Source organism: Sorex araneus, chromosome 2 (assembly GCF_027595985.1).
Source record: "Sorex araneus isolate mSorAra2 chromosome 2, mSorAra2.pri, whole genome shotgun sequence".
In the NCBI taxonomy this organism is placed as follows: Eukaryota; Metazoa; Chordata; class Mammalia; order Eulipotyphla; family Soricidae; genus Sorex; species Sorex araneus.
The window spans coordinates 379,945,597-379,963,037 of NC_073303.1; the positions used below are offsets into that span (position 1 = coordinate 379,945,597).

At 67.7% G+C, this 17,441-nt stretch overlaps 1 protein-coding gene across 1 annotated transcript; it reads left to right on the forward strand.

Moving 5' to 3' along the window:
• Positions 1-3,683: 3,683 nt before the first annotated feature.
• Positions 3,684-16,320, forward strand: GALR1 (galanin receptor 1). The gene is made up of 3 exons (XM_004604236.2): positions 3,684-4,432; positions 6,595-6,660; positions 13,247-16,320. The coding sequence occupies exons 1-3, from the start codon at positions 3,770-3,772 to the stop codon at positions 13,559-13,561; spliced, it is 1,044 nt and encodes a 347-aa protein (XP_004604293.1). The 5' UTR covers positions 3,684-3,769; the 3' UTR covers positions 13,562-16,320.
• Positions 16,321-17,441: the final 1,121 nt, after the last annotated feature.

Sequence of the window (17,441 nt, forward strand, 5' to 3'; positions counted from 1 at the left end):
CCCAGCCTGTGCGCCATCGCTGGGCACCCACCCATCTGCCTGGCAGAGCCGAGAGAGGTTGAGGGAAAATGAGCAGGAAGGAGCAGAGTGAGGGTGTGGGGGCCCTGAGACCAGTGACAGTTTGTAAGACCCCGCGCTTACCTGCAGCCCCAGAGAGGAGGGAGAAGGAAGGGAAAGGAGGGGACACACACACACACACACACACACACACACACACGCACACGCACACACACACACAGGTACACGGAAGCAGGGGGCGGGGTCAGTGGGGGTCTGGAGTGGCAGGGCCAAGGGCACTGTGATCAGCAACAGAACCTAGAAAGTGCCTGTCGAGGGGCCGGCTGGGTGGGCGTGGGGGTGGGGGAGCCTGGGAGCACGGGTGGGGGCAGTGACGACACCGACACCGAGTGTCTAAATCCCAGCTACAATGATTCGTGAATCATGGTGCTCTGAGGAAAAGAAATGAACTCCCAGTGCTTGCAACAAAGGGTGAAAGGGGGAGGGAAAGGGAGGGGGGAGCGTGGGGGAAGGGGAGGGAGAGGGGGAGGGGGAAAGGGAGAGGGGAGAGTTGGAGAGGGAGGAAGGGAGAGAGAGAGGGAGAAAGAGAGAGGGGGAGGGGGGAGAGGGAGGGAGGGAGAAGGAGGGAGAAAGAGAGAGAGGGGGAGAGGGGAGAGGGGAGAGAGGGGGGAGAGAGAGAGGAGAGAGAGAGAGGAAGAGAGAGAGAGGGAGAGAGGGGAGAGGGGGGAGGGAGGGAGAGGGAGAGAGAAAGAGAGAGGGGGAAGAGGGAGGGAGGGAGGGAGAGGGAGGGACTGGGGGGCGGGGAGGCGAGTGGCTGCCCGGGGGCAGGTGGCAGGGTCGCAGGCTGTGCCAGCCCCTGAGGGCAGAGAGGGTGCCGGAGACCGGAGCTGCCGCCGAGTGGGAGGCGGAGGTGGGCCCAGCGGGGGCAGAGACCCCGGTGAGGGCGTCTCCGTCCACTCTGTGCCCAGCCGCGAGGCCCCTGCTGACCGTGGGCCGGATGCGGGTTCCGGCCCCTGACTGGGCTTTTCCAGGCGTCTCCCAGCTCTCCTGCGGCCTCACAGGCTGACAGGTGGGCCAGGGTGGGGCGGGGACCCCCCCGCACGGGACCCCTGACCTGCCGATGGGGGCTGTGCTGGGCCCAGGGCTCGGGGCGGCCGGGCAGGGGCAGGTGTGGCCCCTCGGATCCGCCCGGCTCCACGGCTGGGGACAGGACGGGCCGTGTCCTCCGGGGGCCGGTCCTGCCGGGGCGGCGGCCCCCGTGCTGGAGGTGGGGACACGGGCAGCCGCGTGGATGGCAGCCACTCCCGGGGGTGCAGTGCCCACCCCGAGGGCAGCTGGGCTCCACGTCCCCTGCGGCCGTGAAGGACCCTGCAGCCCTCAGGCCCCGCCCGAGAACCTCCTGGACTCGGTCCCACGGCCGAGAGGCGGCTCTGCCCAGGTGGGGACTGCAGGGCCCCCCAGGGACAGCTCGGGTGAGGGAGAAGGGAGGGCGCGCGGGGGGAAGCCCGAGAGCAGCCGAGAGAGCCAGGGTGCGAGGCCTCGCCCGGGAACTCAGCCTCAGTGTCCAGCCCGCTGCCCGCTGGCCTCCCTCTGGCCACAGGCTGTCAGGGTCCTCCCGGCCCGGGCAGGCCCGGGGGGAACCAGCCCTTCGGGCAGAGAAAGTCTCCAAAGCCTCAAAGCCCAGGGCAGCAGCGGGCAGCTGCAGACCCCGGGCTGGGGGACGCGGCTCTGGGCGGCAGCTGGGGACGTCGGGGCCACGCCCACCCCAGGGCTGAGCAGCGTTAGCCACAGGGCAGGGCCAGGCTGTGCCACAGCAGCCTGCTGGCCGCCCCTCCCCGCCCACCCTCTTCCTCTCCTCTGCACCTGAGTCTCGCCGCCCAGTGAACCCGGCAAGTCCTGGGTGCTCAGTCCTCCTCGGAGAACGCACTGTTCTTCCGTGCAGCGGGCGGCCCAGGGACGCGGCCTGTGCCCCCTCACGACACAAGGGAGGGCGAGGGCCCGAAGCACCTCGAGGGCGGCTGGAAGGCTGAGCCCCGGGGTCAAGCCTCCCACCCTTCCCTCCCCCCCTTTCTGGCACTGGCAAAGCCGCACCCAAGCCGGGACTGGCCCCGGAGTCCGGGCAGCCGGAGGACAAGGCCTGTCCCCTGGGAGTGCGGCCCAGGACTCGGACACCCTGGGGGCGAGGGGTTGGGTCAGGAGGACAGTGACCCCAGATGCACAGAGGAACGGGCAGGGCCGGGCCAGCGTCTGCTGCACGGCCCGGGGCGGCCTGGAACCCGAGGCGTCACCGCCTTCCAGCCGTGGGCCACAGGGACGTCCCCCTCCAGAACCTCCTCCCCACCCCCCGCCTCTGATAGGCAGGCAGGAGGCGCCCCCAAACGCTCCAGTCCTGAGCCCACCAGGCCCGCTCCTCGCCCCCAGGGGGCAGCATTGCCCGTCTGAGAGCTGAGAGCCGGCCGGAATGGCCGGGATGGCCCAGCAGGACACCGCATCTCCTGCCCGCCCCTCCTCTGAGCCCAGCGTGACTGACCCCTCCCAGGATGCCCTGAGAGCAGGTGTCCCCGGCCCCCAGCCTGCTCCACTGGGCCCTAGCTGGACCACGGGCTCATTCCGCCCCTCTGGGCTGTCCTGCTCCCCCCCCTGGCTGAGTCCTGTCCTCAGTCCTTCCTGCCCTGCTCGGGACACAGGTGGCCCCCTGCCGGCACCAGCTCCTCCCTGACCCTGAGTCCCGCCAGGGCCGCAGCTGTCCCGGGGCCACAGACTGGGTGTCGCATGGGGGGCTGTGAGGAGGGGCCGGCCCAGGGGGGTGGACAGGGCAGTCTCCTGCCGGGGCTCCCTCGGGGCACGGCCTGAGCAGCCTGGACTCAGCGCTGGGGGGACACACAGTGGCAGGGGCTGGGTCAGGGGCGCGGGCGGGAGAGCGGCAGAGGGGTGCGCCCTGCGCGGCACCCGCCCCCCTGCAGGCTCTCGGGAAGTGGCGCTGGGAGCGGGCAGGAGTGAGTGCGAGGGGCGGGCGCGCGTCAGCTCCAGCCGGGTCGGGCGGGGGCTCCATTTTCCAGCTTCTGGTGTCCGAGAGAGCAGGGCTGCGTCCTTCCCGGACCGCGTCGGAGTGAGAAGGCGCCAGGGCCAGCCGGAGGAGGGGGTCTTCGTCCCCCCTTCCCCGCGGTGACAGCTCCGAGGGGGCGGGGTGGGGCGGGGTGGGGCGGGGGAGCGGGGACGCCGGGTCTGGGCGCCAGCCCCGTGCCCGGCTTGTTCCAGGGAGGCACAGCCCGACTGGTGCGCCCAGCGCGGGGCCCCAGACGCAGGAGGACGCGCCCCTCGGGCTGGGCGCAGCCTGGGTGGGCGGGGACCCTCCCGGTAGCTGGGCCGGTGTCCGCTGGGGGCGCGGGTGCTGCCCCGCCGCGCCTGGCCGCGCCTGGCCGCGCCTCTGCGCCTCCGCCGCACCTCGGGCTCTGCGCGCGGGGCTGGGGGCGCGGCGCGGGGGGCGTGGGGGCCGAGCGGGGCTGGGGGGGCGCACGGGGCGGGGCGCACGGGGTTCGAGGGTGCACGGGGCTGGGAGGGCGCACGGAGCGGAGCGCACGGGGCTGGGGGGGCGCACGGGGCGGGACGCACGGGGTTCGGGGGCGCACGGGGCTTGGGGGGCGCGCGGGGCGCACGGGGCTGGGGGGCGCGGGGCGGGGCGGGCGCGGGGCAGCGTCAGGAGTCGATCCCGCAACAGGTGAGGCTCTCGGGGACCCCCGCGCCCCGCGCCATGGAGCTGGCGGCCGCCAACCTGAGCGACGCCAACGGCAGCGGCCCCGAGGGCCCCGCGCCCGAGCCCTGGTCGCTGACGGGCGTCGGCGTGGAGAACCTGGTGACGCTGGCGCTCTTCGGCCTCATCTTCGCGCTGGGCGTGCTGGGCAACAGCCTGGTCATCACGGTGCTGGCGCGCAGCGCGCCCGGGAAGCCGCGCAGCGTCACCAACGTCTTCATCCTCAACCTGAGCGTGGCCGACCTGGCCTACCTGCTCTTCTGCATCCCCTTCCAGGCCACCGTGTACGTGCTGCCCAGCTGGGTGCTGGGCGCCTTCGTCTGCAAGTTCACGCACTACTTCTTCACCGTGTCCATGCTGGTCAGCATCTTCACGCTGGCCGCCATGTCCGTGGACCGCTACGTGGCCATCGTGCACGCGCGCCGCTCCTCGTCCCTGCGCGTGTCCCGCAACGCGCTGCTGGGCGTGGGCTGCATCTGGGCGCTGTCCGTGGCCATGGCCTCGCCCGTGGCCTACCACCAGCGCCTCATCCAGCACGAGGGCAACCACTCCTTCTGCTGGGAGCTCTGGCCGGAGCGCGGCCACAAGAAGGCCTACGTGCTCTGCACCTTCGTTTTCGGGTACCTGCTGCCCCTCCTGCTCATCTGCTTCTGCTACGCCAAGGTAGGCCTGCGCCGCCCCCAGCCAGCCCTCCACAGCCCGCGTGGAGACCCCCAGGCCCCCCGGGCTCAGCTTGCCAGGGATGCCCCCGTGGCCGGGGCCAGGAGAGAGTCGCTCGGACTCCAGCTCCCCCTCTCCGTCCCCTTCCTGGCCTCTCCTGCAGCCTTGCCCCCCCCCCCCCACCTCTCCAGAGACAGAGGGGACCAACCCGGCAGCCACTCAGAATGAGCTCTTCCGGGGACACTGACCTGCGCCTGCAGCCCCAGTGGCCACTCCCGCCTTGGCAGGACAGCTGTCCCCCCACCAGCCTCTCCCCTGGGCTCTGCCAGGACGCGCAGGCAGGTCCCGCCTTGGGGGCAGCAGGTGCTCCCGGAGACCAGGGACAGCGTGGACGGTGCCTGACCCACAGCTGAGCTTCCAGCTGAGGTGCTGGTGAAGCCAGGGGTCCCGCGAGACCCCCACCTGCTGGTCAGGAACTGGGGATCCCTCGGAGACCCCCCACCTGCTGGTCGGGAACCAGGATCCCCTGGAGACCCCCACCTGCTGTTTGGGAGCCGGGGTTCCACAGAGACCCCCGTGCCTGCTGGTCGGGAGCCGGAATCCCGCAGAGACCCCCACCTGCAAGACGCAGACTCTGCTCGAATCGGGGTCAGCACCGAGCACTCACAGGCTCCCCCCCACCCCCGGCTTTGACGATCGGTGACTGTGGGGGAGCCTCTGGCCGCCCCGTCCCTGGGGGGCGAGAGCAGGTGCTGAGGGGATGGGAAGACTGGGTGTGCTGCCCGTGCCCGCGGTGCCATCAGGGGACCATCTCCAGCCCCAGCCCCACAGCCCCCCCTCCGTGTCCCTCTGTCTGTCTGCGCAGGCGGGGCAGGGCTGCCCTGCTGGGCCGGGGCCGGGGGTCGGTCCCCAGCACGAGTGTGTTTCCCGGAGGCCCTGCTTGCGGCAGCAGAGGGGGGTGTGGCCTCAGGCGAGCCTGCGCGGGGGCTTCTGAAGGGATCTTGGGGTCTCCTGCCAGCGTCACCTCAGGCACGAGCTCAGGCCAGTGCTGGCAGCAGCGCTGGGTCCCCACCCCAGTCGGGCAGGGCAGAGGCTCCCCGGGCAAAGCTGTTGGATGGTTCTGGAAGGTCAGAGGCAGGATTCCGGGACCCAGGATCGTGGGCACCGAGGGTCTTGGGGCTGTGGAGCTCAGGAGACGAGTCACAGATGCGGCTTTTCGCCCATGACCGCCTGGATCAGAACCAAAGCTGCTTCGTATCCACGAGCCCCTTGGGGGAAGAATTTGGGGTTTGGAGAGCGTGTGGAAACCGTCAGAGCCCGCGGTCTCCGCGGAGAGTCCGTGAAGGTCAGGCTCCAGCACAGCCGTGAGCGCCTCTTTAGAAACGGTCGAATGAATCCGTGATCACTGGGATGTTTTCATGTTTGCCTGTGTGGCGAGAGGTTGCTTCCGGGGCGGGGCGTTTCCTCGGAGCTCTGGACAGTGCTCATAGGTCCCGGCGGGCGTTGCCTCGTCCCTGCACCTGTCACTGGACACCCCTGTGGGGACTGTCGCTTAGGTGGGTCCTCACTCCTCCACGCCCCGCAGCCAGCGGGGGGCCCGGAGGACCCCAGCGCCTCAGCTCTGCTTTGTCCTGAACCTAGCGAGGGGACGGCGCGTCCTGCACTCGGGCCCTTAGGGGCCCGGCACCCGTGGGGCCACACAGACGGGGCCCCGGGGCTCCGGCACCGTGAGCTCTGGGGGGCTCGCTGGGGGACGCCCTGTTCTCTCTTGAAAGCAAGTCATGCCCGGGACCCCACACGGCTGGGCGGGAGGGCCAGCGTGCAGGTCGGGGGAGAGAGCCAAGGCCTGCCTGAGCGGGAGCAAGGTGGGTCCCCCAGGCCCCTTCTCGGTCCCAAGGGCCCCGAGGATGGTACATGCCAGTCGGCGGCCTCAGGAAGGGGTCTTGGCTCTGGGTTCCCCGCTCTCCTCTGCTGAGCAGCCCGCCAGGCCTCACACACCAGCTCCTCAGGGGTCCTCCGGGCACCCCCGGGCGAGTCCCGTGCACGTGCAGCGCCCCCCCACCCCCCGTGTCTTTGGTCGAAGACTTCAGGGCTGAAAGAAGGTCCCGAGGGCTGCAGGCTCGGCCGTGAGTCACGGAAACTGGTTTTGCGTCTCTGGTCTCCAGGTCCTGAATCACCTGCACAAGAAGCTGAAGAACATGTCCAAGAAGTCAGAGGCGTCGAAGAGAAAGGTACGGCGGCCGCGTGCCTGTGTGGGTGTTTCCTGTCTCTCGGAGGCCCTTTCATGACGTGGCCGGCAGCTCCTGACCTGGGCCCCGGTGCGACTGGGTAGTGGCCGTCCAGTGCTCAATGCTCCGGCTGCAGTGCTCACCGGGCTGCTTCTCCCGGGGTTGCGGTGCTCTGGGGCCGTGCCCAGCCTCACGCCCACTCGGCTGCTGCCTCCCCGGCCCAGCCCGTCGTTGGTGTGTTGTTCTCCTCAGCCCGTGCTGCACTCTGGGCCCGCTGGACTCTGGCACTGACCTGGGCGGGTCAGACAGAGCCCGGGTTTCGGACTCGGTGCCCGGCGGGACGAGAGGGGATGTGTGCTAACCCACGGCGCCTTCCTGAGGCCTCCCGGCCCAGGGCCATCCCGGCTCTTCCTGGGACGCTGCCCTGACCCCGCCCTGCCCCGCCCCGAGGGCTCCGTGTCCGTGTCCACCTCCCTGCCCTGCCTGGCCTGGGCTCCCCCACCGTGGGGCCTCCTGGGAGCAGCTTCCCCGGGGGTCACGGCCGTGCCCCCTGAGCCCACTCCTGCCAGGCTGCGGGCTCGTCCCCGCGTCTCCAGCCGTGCTGGGCGTGGGAGGGCCGGGCACACCCCGTGTTCTCTCACTCCTCACGCGTGCTCCCCCTCCCTGGACTCGGCCTGACCCCCCCCCCCCCCGTCCCCGACGGGCTGAGGACGAGGTGAGAGCGGGCGTCTCGCCATGGCCCGGGCTGCCCCGAGCTCGGCGTCCTCCTGTCTCCCGCGGGCTGCACCTGGTCGCTGTCGCCCAGTGCTGTGGCCACGGGGAGAACAGCGGGGCCGGGCAGTGCCACGGCAAGGGCCTCGGCGCCTGGCCTCAGGTCCAGTCAGGCTGCAGAGAAGCTGAAAAACCCAAGTTCAAGGCCAGCGAGGCCCGGGGGCTGCTGTGGAGAGAAAGGCCGGGCACCTGTCCCTCGGGGCAGGGATGCGGCCGCCGGGCAGGCGGGCAGTGCCCAAGGGCCCCCGGCGGGCAGTGCCCGAGGCTCCCCGGTGGGGTGGGCAGTGCCCGAGGCTCCCCAGTGGGCAGTGCCCGAGGCTCCCCGGCGGGCAGTGCCCGAGGCTCCCCGGTGGGGTGGGCAGTGCCCGAGGCTCCCCGGCGGGCAGTGCCCGAGGCTCCCCGGTGGGGTGGGCAGTGCCCGAGGCTCCCCAGTGGGCAGTGCCCGAGGCTCCCCGGCGGGCAGTGCCCGAGGCTCCCCGGTGGGGTGGGCAGTGCCCGAGGCTCCCCGGTGGGCAGTGCCCGAGGCTCCCCGGGGCTGTGTCTGTGGAGGAGCCCAGTGCCCACACCTCAGCGTGAGTCAGCCAGCGCTTCCCAAGACCGTGTTCCGCTTTGCTGCGTCCCTGCGAGTCCCCCCACCCCCGCTGCTGGCACCGTGTGGCCCCTTCTAGTGTGGCCCCTTCTAGAACACGGCTCACCTGCTGTGGCGCCCGGCTCACCGAGGGGTGCCGAGTGCACCCGATTCCCCGAGTCCCGGGCTCAGCCCCTCCAAGGATGGGCACCAACGCGTGTGTCTGTTTCGGGGCCCAGGTGTGGACCCACATGCGCGTGACCTTGCATGTGCTTGTACTTACAGGTGGTCTGCATGTAAGTAGGAACATGTGTTTACATGTGTACCAGTAACTGTTTATACGAACTTGCATGTGTTTATAGGCACACGGCACGTAAATCTAGTTATCTGTACATGCATTGCATATGCATACATGTGTTTGTAGAGCACATGCTGTATGATCATGTGTTTATATGTAGACACATGTATTTTATGTGCCCGGGTGTAGGTTTATAGTCAAGTGTGCATCTATTATATACGCATGTGTTTAGAGGCACATGTGCATTGTGTATGTGTGCACCTATGTACAAGTGTGTTTTCATGCATGTAATTCATGCGTGCACTTGTGTGGAGGTGCGTGTGTTCCTCAGCCATGCACATGGCTGTTGCATGCGTGTGTGGAGACCGGCCTCGGCCAGCAGGAGGTGAGCCTGTGGGAGAACGAGGTGGGTCTCTCCCTCTGTAGTCCTGACCCAACCCGCCTCGACAGATGTCCGGTCTCTGAGGTACACTTAATTGCCTCTTTGTTTGCACGGAACAAATGGAGCGTGGGTGGGACGTGCGCCCAGCGGGCCAGGCTGCCGGCAGGAACTGGGGGCTCGGACCCAGCACCAGGAGGGCGAGGTGCTGCCGGGCTGGTGGGCGGGGGCGGGGCATCCTGCGTGCTGCGTGTGCTGTGTGTGTGCTGTGTGTTGTGTCCTATGTGGTGTGTGCTGTGTGTGCTGTTGCTGTGTGCTGTGTATGTGCTGTGTATTGTGTGTGTGCTGTGTGTGCTGTTGCTGGGTGCTGTGTATGTGCTGTGTATTGTGTGTGTGCTGTGTGTGTGCGCTGTTGCTGTGTGCTGTGCTGTGTGTTGTGTGTGCTGTATGCTTTGTGTGTGCTGTGTGTGTGCTGTGTATGTTGTGTGTGTTGTGTGTGTGCTATGTGTGTTGTGTGTGTGCTGTGCGGTGTGTGTGCTGTGCTGTGTGTGTTGTGTGTGCTGTGTTGTGTGTGTGCTGTGTTGTGTGTGTTGTGTGTGTGCTGTGTGTGTGTGCTGTGTGTTGTGTGTGTGCTGTGTGTGTGCTGTGTTGTGTGTGTGTTGTGTGTGCTGTGTTGTGTGTGTGCTGTGCTGTGTGTGTGTGCTGTGCTGTGCTGTGTGTGTGTGCTGTGTGTTGTGTGTGCTGTGTGTGTGCTGTGTGTGTGCGCTGTGTTGTGTGTGTGCTGTGTTGTGTGTGTTGTGTGTGTGATGTGTGTGTGCTGTGTTGTGTGTGTGCTGTGTTGTGTGTGTGTTGTGTGTATGCTGTGTTGTGTGTGTGCTGTGTTGTGTGTGCTGTGTGTGTGTGCTGTGTGTGTGCTGTGTTGTGTGTGTGCTGTGTGTGGTTGTGCTGTGTGCCTTCCCCTGCAGGGGGGGACTGCGTGGTCTCCAGTGGGGTCTGTGGTAGTCGGGGCAGCCACCACCCAGGTTCCTTCTCCACGCCTGGGACCAGCCCGTGGCAGGGGATGCCCGGGAGGGCTCGGGCCGTGTGGGGCCGTGTGGGGCCGTGTGGGGCCGTCCTGCTGCAGCCCGGCCGGGCGGCGTGGGGGCGGCTGCTCTGTGAGAGGCAGAGGAGGGGGCCCTGGGTGCTCGGCGCCCGGCCCGGGTGCGAGCAGAGTCCCGAGAGAGGCCCCTGGCCCCGCCAGCGTCTGCGCCTGCAGGCTCGCTGCCCTGCCCGCCGCCCGGGTGTCATTTGTCCAATTTAGCGAATGGCTTTCACAGCCCATCTCCCCGTCACCCCGCTCCGCCCGAGCAGTCCATTAGGAGAGCAGAGTCCCTGGGGGGAGGGAGACGTGGGCTCCTGGGGGGGGCGTCTGATATTCCAACACAGGCGCAGGGCAAGGGCTGCCTGTGAATCAGCAGCGGTAGGGGCCCGGCGGGGGGAGTTAGGGGCCCGAGGGGGGGAGTTAGGGGCCCCAGGGGAGGAGTTAGGGGCCCAGGGGAGGAGTTAGGGGCCCAGGGGAGGAGTTAGGGGCCCAGGGGAGGAGTTAGGGACCCAAGGGAGGAGTTAGGGGCCCAGGGGAGGAGTTAGGGGCCCGGGCGAGGAGTTAGGGGCCCAAGGGAGGAGTTAGGGACCTGAGGGGGGGAGTTAGGGGCCCGGGGGAGGAGTTAGGGGCCCAGGGATGAGTTAGGGGCCTGAGGGAGGAGTTAGGGGCCCAGGGGAGGAGTTAGAGACCTGGGGGAGGAGTCAGGGACCTGGAAGGAGTTAGGGGCCTGGGGGAGGAGTCAGGGACCTGGGAGGAGTTAGGGGTCCAGGGATGAGTTAGGGGCCTGAGGGAGGAGTTAGGGGCCCAGGGGAGGAGTTAGAGACCTGGGGGAGGAGTCAGGGACCTGGGAGGAGTTAGGGGCCTGGGGGAGGAGTCAGGGACCTGGGAGGAGTTAGGGGCCCGGGGAGGAGTTAGAGACCTGGGGGAGGAGTCAGGGACCTGGGAGGAGTTAGGGGCCTGGGGAGGAGTCAGAGACCTGGGAGGAGTTAGGGGCCTGGGGAGGAGTTAGGGGCCTGGGGAGGAGTTAGGGGCCAGGGGGAGGAGTTAGGGGCCCGAGGGAGGAGTTAGGGACCCCGGGGAAGAGTCAGGGGCCTGGGGAGGAGTCAGAGACCTGGGGAGGAGTTAGGGGCCCGGGGGAGGAGTTAGGAGCCCCAGGGGAGGAGTCAGGGACCTGGGAGGAGTTAAGGGCGGGGAGAGCCTTGAGACTCCGCCCCCAGCCGCTGGACACTCTCCCAGAGAGCAGGGTGCCGGCCCTGGAGAGACGGTGAGGGCAGTGGCCCTTCCCCAGGGAGACGGTCCCTGAGCATCTCGGGTGCGGGAGGGAGGCGCGTGGTCAGAGCCTCCAGGCCACCCTGGAAGGCGGCGGCCAGCGTGCCATCCCAGGGGTCAGAGGGTGCCGGGCCGTCTCTAAGGCACGCCGTGCTCTGGGGGAGAGCAGAGTCCGGGGCGGGGGAGGGCCCTGGCCAGTGGCGAGCGCCTGGGGGCTGCTTTCAGGGTCTCAAAGGAGCCAGTGCAGCCCTGACCCTCCTGGCCACAGACCGCGGCACGCAGCCCTGCACCGAGGAGGAGGAGGGAGAGAAGCAGGAGGAGGAGGACAGGGAGGAGGGAGAGCAGGAGAGAGAGAGAGGGGCAGGGACAGGCTGTGTGTGTGTGCTGTGTGTGCTCTGTGTACCAGGTGTGTGTACTGTGCGTGTGTGCGTGCTGTGTACTGTGTATGTGCTGTGTGTGCTGTGTGTACTCTATACACTGTGTCTGCTGTGTACTGTGTGTGTTGTGTGTATGGTGTATGTGTTGTGTGTGCTATATTGCTGTGTGTTCTGTGTGTGCTTATGTGCTGTGCTTATAGTGACGAGTGTGCTGAGTGTGCTATGTTGTGTGTGCTTTGTGTCTGCTGTTTGTGTGTGTGGGTGTGTGTGTGCGGGTACTGTGTGTGCTGTATGTTGTGTGTGTGCTGTGTTGTATGTGCTATGTCATGTGTGTGCTGTGTAAACTGCATGCTGTGTGGCTAGACTCAGAGGGTGCAGGGTTGGCGGCAGCAGGACGTGGTCAGAGATGGACAGTGGTGGGCAGATGGTCAGTGCCGGTCAGTAGGTTCCCCGGAGTCCTGACTGGGTGCTGTGGTTCTTGCGTCTCCACGACCCGGTGCGTGACGGTCCCGCGCCCACTGTTAGCAGAGACGGGAGCGTGTCCGCGAGTCTCCGGGGTCAGAGGGATCATCTGCACCCAGGCCGGGCCCTCTGGCCGCTCAGCCCGCAGTGGACGGCGAGTGTGGGCTGCTGAGTCACAGGACGTCTGAGTCACACAGCTCCTATTCCCCGCCGCCCGGCCGTGGCCTGCTCGAGGTGGCCAGCCCCACCAGCCCGCCCCGGGCAGTCCCACTGCTCGCGCCCACCCCGCCCCGCCCGGCTGCCCGAGTCCGGCCGTTCTCACACCAGCCTGTCCGTGCGGAGGATGCCCTGCCCATGGGGGTCTCCTGCCCTGCTGGGTGGAGACAGAGACGGGAGTCTGGGGGACGGGCTCGGGTCGGTGGGAGGAGGAAGGTCCCCGAGGTCCCCAGGACCCTTCCCGGCATCTGGGCCCTGAGCCGGGAGCTGCGTGCCCGTCCCTCCCCCCCACCCCCCTGCAAAGTGCCCTTTGGGCTTGAACGCACCGTGTCCGTGTAGTTGGTACCTTGAATAATACTGGACTTGGGGCAGCCAGGAGAGGCCGGGGCTGGGCAGCTCGTGGTCCCACGGGGCCCTGGCACCAGGCTCTTCGGGGGGCGGGTGTGTGTGTGTGGTGGGCTCGTGCTGTGACAGTGACCCAGAGCTGATGCTGACCACGGGGCCTCCCGTCCACTCGAGCCCCTCTGGCTTGGGAAAGGAGCAGCACATGGAGCGGCCAGGGTGACCCCCTGGGAAGTGGGCGTGGCACGTGCAGGGGCCTCTGGCCTGGGGGCGCTCAGGTGACGGGAGGGAAGGGGCGCCCGGCTCAGCTCAGTGACCGCCAGTGCTGACCCGTCCTCACTGCCCATCAGTGTCCATTCTGTCCATCAACATCCATCAACATCCATCAACGTCCATCAACGTCCACCTCTGTCCATCACTGCCCATCTGTGTCCATCAACGTCCACCTCTGTCCATACTGCCCATCTGTGTCCATCATCACTGTCCATCTCTGTGTATTTCATCGCTGTTCACTTCTGTGTCTCTGCCCGTTTCCGCCCGTAACCGTGGATCACTGTGCATCACTGCCCGGCTCTGTCCCTCTCTGTGTCACCGTGCAGGGTCCTAACCCTTACTCTTCAGGAGGGAGCAGAGACGGGCCCACTGCACGTCCAGAGCTGGGCACGGACTATTCTCTCTTCTGTCCTGTGTCCCCCCCATCCGGTGCCCGTCACCCCATGTCCTCCTCCCGGGGCCCGTGTCCCCCTTTCCTGCTCTCCCTCCCTGTGCTCCCCGTGCTCCCCGTGCCCTCCTCCCCGGCCCGGCTCTGACGGAGTCCTCCCCGCAGACGGCGCAGACGGTGCTGGCGGTGGTGGTGGTCTTCGGGATCTCCTGGCTGCCGCACCACGTCATCCACCTCTGGGCGGAGTTCGGGTCCTTCCCGCTGAACACGGCCTCCTTCGTCTTCCGGGTCGTGGCACACTGCCTGGTGTACAGCAACTCCTCGGTGAACCCCATCATCTACGCCTTCCTCTCCGAGAACTTCCGCAAGGCCTACCGGCAGGTCTTCCAGTGCCGCCTGGGCCCGCCGCCCGCCGACGGGGCCCGGGAGGGCCGGAGCCGCGCGGACACGCCCCCGTCCACCAACTGCACGCACGTGTGAGGCCGGGCGGCCCCGCGGCCACCGCGCCACTCGCCCGCCAGCCCCCCGGACCCCGCTGTTCCCCAGCTGCCCAGCATCGGGCTCACCGGCTGGACGCCCACCGCCTGACCCCGCACCCAGGACCCCCCCCCCCCGCGTGAAATGAGCTCCCACAGGGTGGGGCCTGGGCCGCATGTTGAAGCATGTTTGGATGGACACGCGGAGCTCGTTCTCCAGTTCCTGGGGACGAGGTCAGCAGAGCTCGTTCTAAACGCCGTCATGCGCTGCCCCGCATGGCTGGCCCTTGGCAGGGCGCCCCTGCAGGGCACAGGGCTCGCGGCTGCGGGGGGGCTCTGGTGGGCGGGGCCGGGCCGAAGCTGCAGGGGCTCGTGGGGGGCCGTCCTCTGCCACGGGCTGTGGGAGGGGGCTGACGTGCCACAGGCGGCCGCTCTGGTGGTGGAGCGGGAGAGGGCAGTGCCCACCGCCAGGGAAGCAGCCGAGCTCTGCGGTGGCCCGGGGGGGGGGGCGGGGGCCACACCCAAGATCTGGGCTGAGCCGTGAGTGGGGGCCGCCAGAGGGACCAGGGGACGAGCTGCGAAAACCAGTTCCACGGGCTCCAGCGGCCAGACTGGGTCAGTCGTGCGAGGTCACGGGGCCACGGGAGGCCAGTGGACCGGCAGGGGTGGGCCCACAGGTGTCTCCCGGCCCCGGGGGTCGTGGGGAGGGTCCTCCAGGGCTGCTTCCTGGGCCCCACGTTTTCTTCCCGCTTGACGTGTTCGTCTGTGGTAAAATCAGCCTGATTTGTAGTCTTTGTGGCATGAAAACACCACGTGTGTGTTTCACGGCAGCTTCACAGCTGTGGATGTTTCCAGTGAGAAGTGGGAGAAGAGGGGGTGTCCCACGGGGAGGTGGGCCAGACTGCAGGATCTCTGTGTCCTTCAGGAGGACGCAAAAGCAGGAATTCACTTTTTTGTTTTTTAAAAAAGGGGTTTTGAGGCCGGCGTGAGCGTGAGCGTTGACTGAGCACGGGTGTGTGTAGTCCCAGGCTAAACTGCAAACGCCTTGGTGTGCGATACTCCCCTGCTCAAAAAGGACTTCACCAGGAAACCCCGTTTTTGACGGAAAGGACGCGGCGAGGCCTCTGCTCGCGACTCAGGCCGCCGCTGGTCTCGCGCTCGGAGTTCCCGCCGGGAAGCGCGAGGATGCGCACTCGTGTCCGCTGTGGGCAGGAGGCCTGGGGGGCGCGAGTGACCCCAGCTCGAGGCGTTGCTCCTGGTGGTGGCCGGGCCGACCCGAACAGGCCCCTGTGGGCTCAGCTCTCCCGGGTCCCGCAGGGGTGCCCTGGGTGCGAGGGCCGCGGTCCCCTCCCCTGCGCAGGCCAGGCCGCCTGGGGGAGACAGCTGGCACTGCTGCTTGGGGGACGCAGGCACAGCCTCTGCCGGGGGGGGGGGGCTGCAGGGCGGGTCGGCCACACGAGGCCCGGGGGGCCTGCAGGGCGGGTGGGCCACACCGGCCTGGGCCTTCCTGCCGCCTGACCCGCCTGCTTCCCGCTGCTCCCGCCAGCTGCTGACGGCCGCTGGGCTCTGCTGGTCAGAGACAGCACCCCCCCCCCCATGAGACCCTGCGGGCGTCCAGGCACCCCCTCCCGCAGTGGCCGGCGAGGGGCAGAGCCCGAGAGTGCTGGCCTACGGCCATGTGGACCCGCCCGGGGTAGCCGCTGCTTCCCTGTGACGTGGCTGCCCCGGGCCATGGCGGCTGGCCAGTGCTCGGATCCGCGGCTCTCACCCGGGGTGGGGGTGCCCCGGGGTATTTCGGGGCCCAGGGCTGGCTGCGGGCTGCGTGCTCCTGCGCCCCCACCCGCAGCCCCGCTCAGCAAGCCCACCCTCCTGCTGTGCCCCCCCTTCGTGGGTCTGCGCCGGGTGCCCACCCGTACCTGGCTCCTGGGCCCAGCCGCGCTCAGCCCCCTCGTGGCCCAGCCGTCCTCTGCCCGGGTGGGCGGGCAGCTCCCACGTGGCCCCTCCGTCCCCACCCCCGCCTGCTGCGCTGAGGGCCCAGCCCTGAGCCTGACGCAGCTCTGCCCGCCGGAGCGCCACGTTCCCAGGCCCGGGCCGCTGTGTCGGCTGGGCCGGGGCAAGACTGAGCCCGGGGCTCCGTGAGCACTGCCGTGCTGGCTGCCACGTGCAGGGGGGGCGCTGGGTCCCGAGTGCGGGGCTGCCCAGGCTGCGTGAGGGGGGACGCTTCCACAGCGGGAGCCGTGTGCTTGCCCGCGGGAGCGGCTGCAGGGGACGCGCCGGTTCCTCGCACAGCGTCAGACAAAGTCGCTTGGTGGCAGAGAGCACCGCCGTGTCTGTCGGTGGGTGCACCCCCCCCCCCCCCAGTTTTCAAAACAGCCACGTGTCGAGTCAGGAGCAGGGTCCCCGGGGGCTGCTGCCTGGGCTCCCTGTCTCTAAGAGGGAAACGCTGTCGCCGTGCTTTGGGGGTTCCCGGGAGCACCGACCGGGAGCACCGCCCCCTGGGGGCAAGAAGCCCGCTGAGTTTCCGTGACGACACGCCGGCTCTGCCCTCTGTGCCCGGCCGCCCTCCTGCTCACACGCTCGCTCTTCTCTCCTGGGTCTCCGGACCGGCTCCTGGCAGCTCCGTGAACGCCGTGTCCCTTTGGCATGATATTCGCTTGCCCAGCCCCGGTGCCGCGCAGGGGGAGCTGGCCTTCCCGCAGCCCCGCCTCGTCCCTGCCAAGTCTAGCTGCTGTGACTCGGACCAATTTCCCTGTGTTTGTTGAAATAAACATTGTTGCTCCGAGTGTTTTTCTTACTTACAAGTGTGTTATTTTCCGGCAAAGGGAAATCACAGGATCTGGCAGCGTTTCCTGAGGGCTGGGGGCGAGGTGAGGCGGGGCCGCAGCCAATTTCTCTCTTACTGTGCTCACCTGGGAAACTGTCAGCCGCTGGGCAGCCGGCCGCAGCTCCTCCCTCAGAGCCGCTCCTCTCCCACACTACGCCCTTCTCCCCTTCTCCCTTCTCCTCACCTCTCCCTTTTCTTAAATAGAACAAATGTCTCTTGCTTTCATAAAATGGACACAAGAACACTACAGGGCACAGTGCTAAGGACACCCCACGCCATTGTCACCTGAGAAGCAGCCACCTGTAGCTCTTCTCAGCGAGGAGGATCGCTGAGGTGATCTGACAGGAGGGGGCTGAGGTGACCAGAGGGGAGGGGCTGAGGTGATCTGACAGGAGGGGGCTGAGGCCATCAGAGGGGAGGTGCTGAGGTGATCTGAGGGGAGGGTGCTGAGGTGATCTGAGGGTAAGGTACTGAGGCCAACAGAGGGGAGGGGGCTGAGACAGTTCCATCTCCCGTGCCTGTGGATAGTGACAGGAGGGGGAAGGGTCTGCAGAGGGAGGAGAGACCATTTGACAATGTTGCTCGTACCATGAGTGTTTTTCATAAAGAAGCTCCCACTTGAATTAAACTGGCAAAGAATTAAAGTGAACCAGGAGACTTTAAGGGTATGAGCCTCTTAGTTCAAGGCCGGATCTGGGAGGCCGAAGGGCCTGTCCTTGGGGACTGACCTGGCCGTGCTGATGCCCTGAGTGTGGGGCTCGCCAGTCCGAGGGAGGAGTGCATTGAGGGCCGAGAAGCTGGTGGGAACCAGCGGATGGGGAGCCCCTGGGGAGGAATGGGGGCTTGCACAGAGGCCGCTGCATGGCTGCTGGCATGTTTACAGCAGCACCCCTGACGAGCCACACCACCACCAGGAGGCCAGCCAGAGAAGGATGGAGGTTCCAGAAGGCCAGCTAAAGACGGAAGGTTCCAGATAGTGCCAAGCCCACTGCTGTTGGCGCTCAGCATCGTGGCCTCCACCAGTCTTGCTCCACGCTCCCCCCGCCACAGCCAGCCTCTG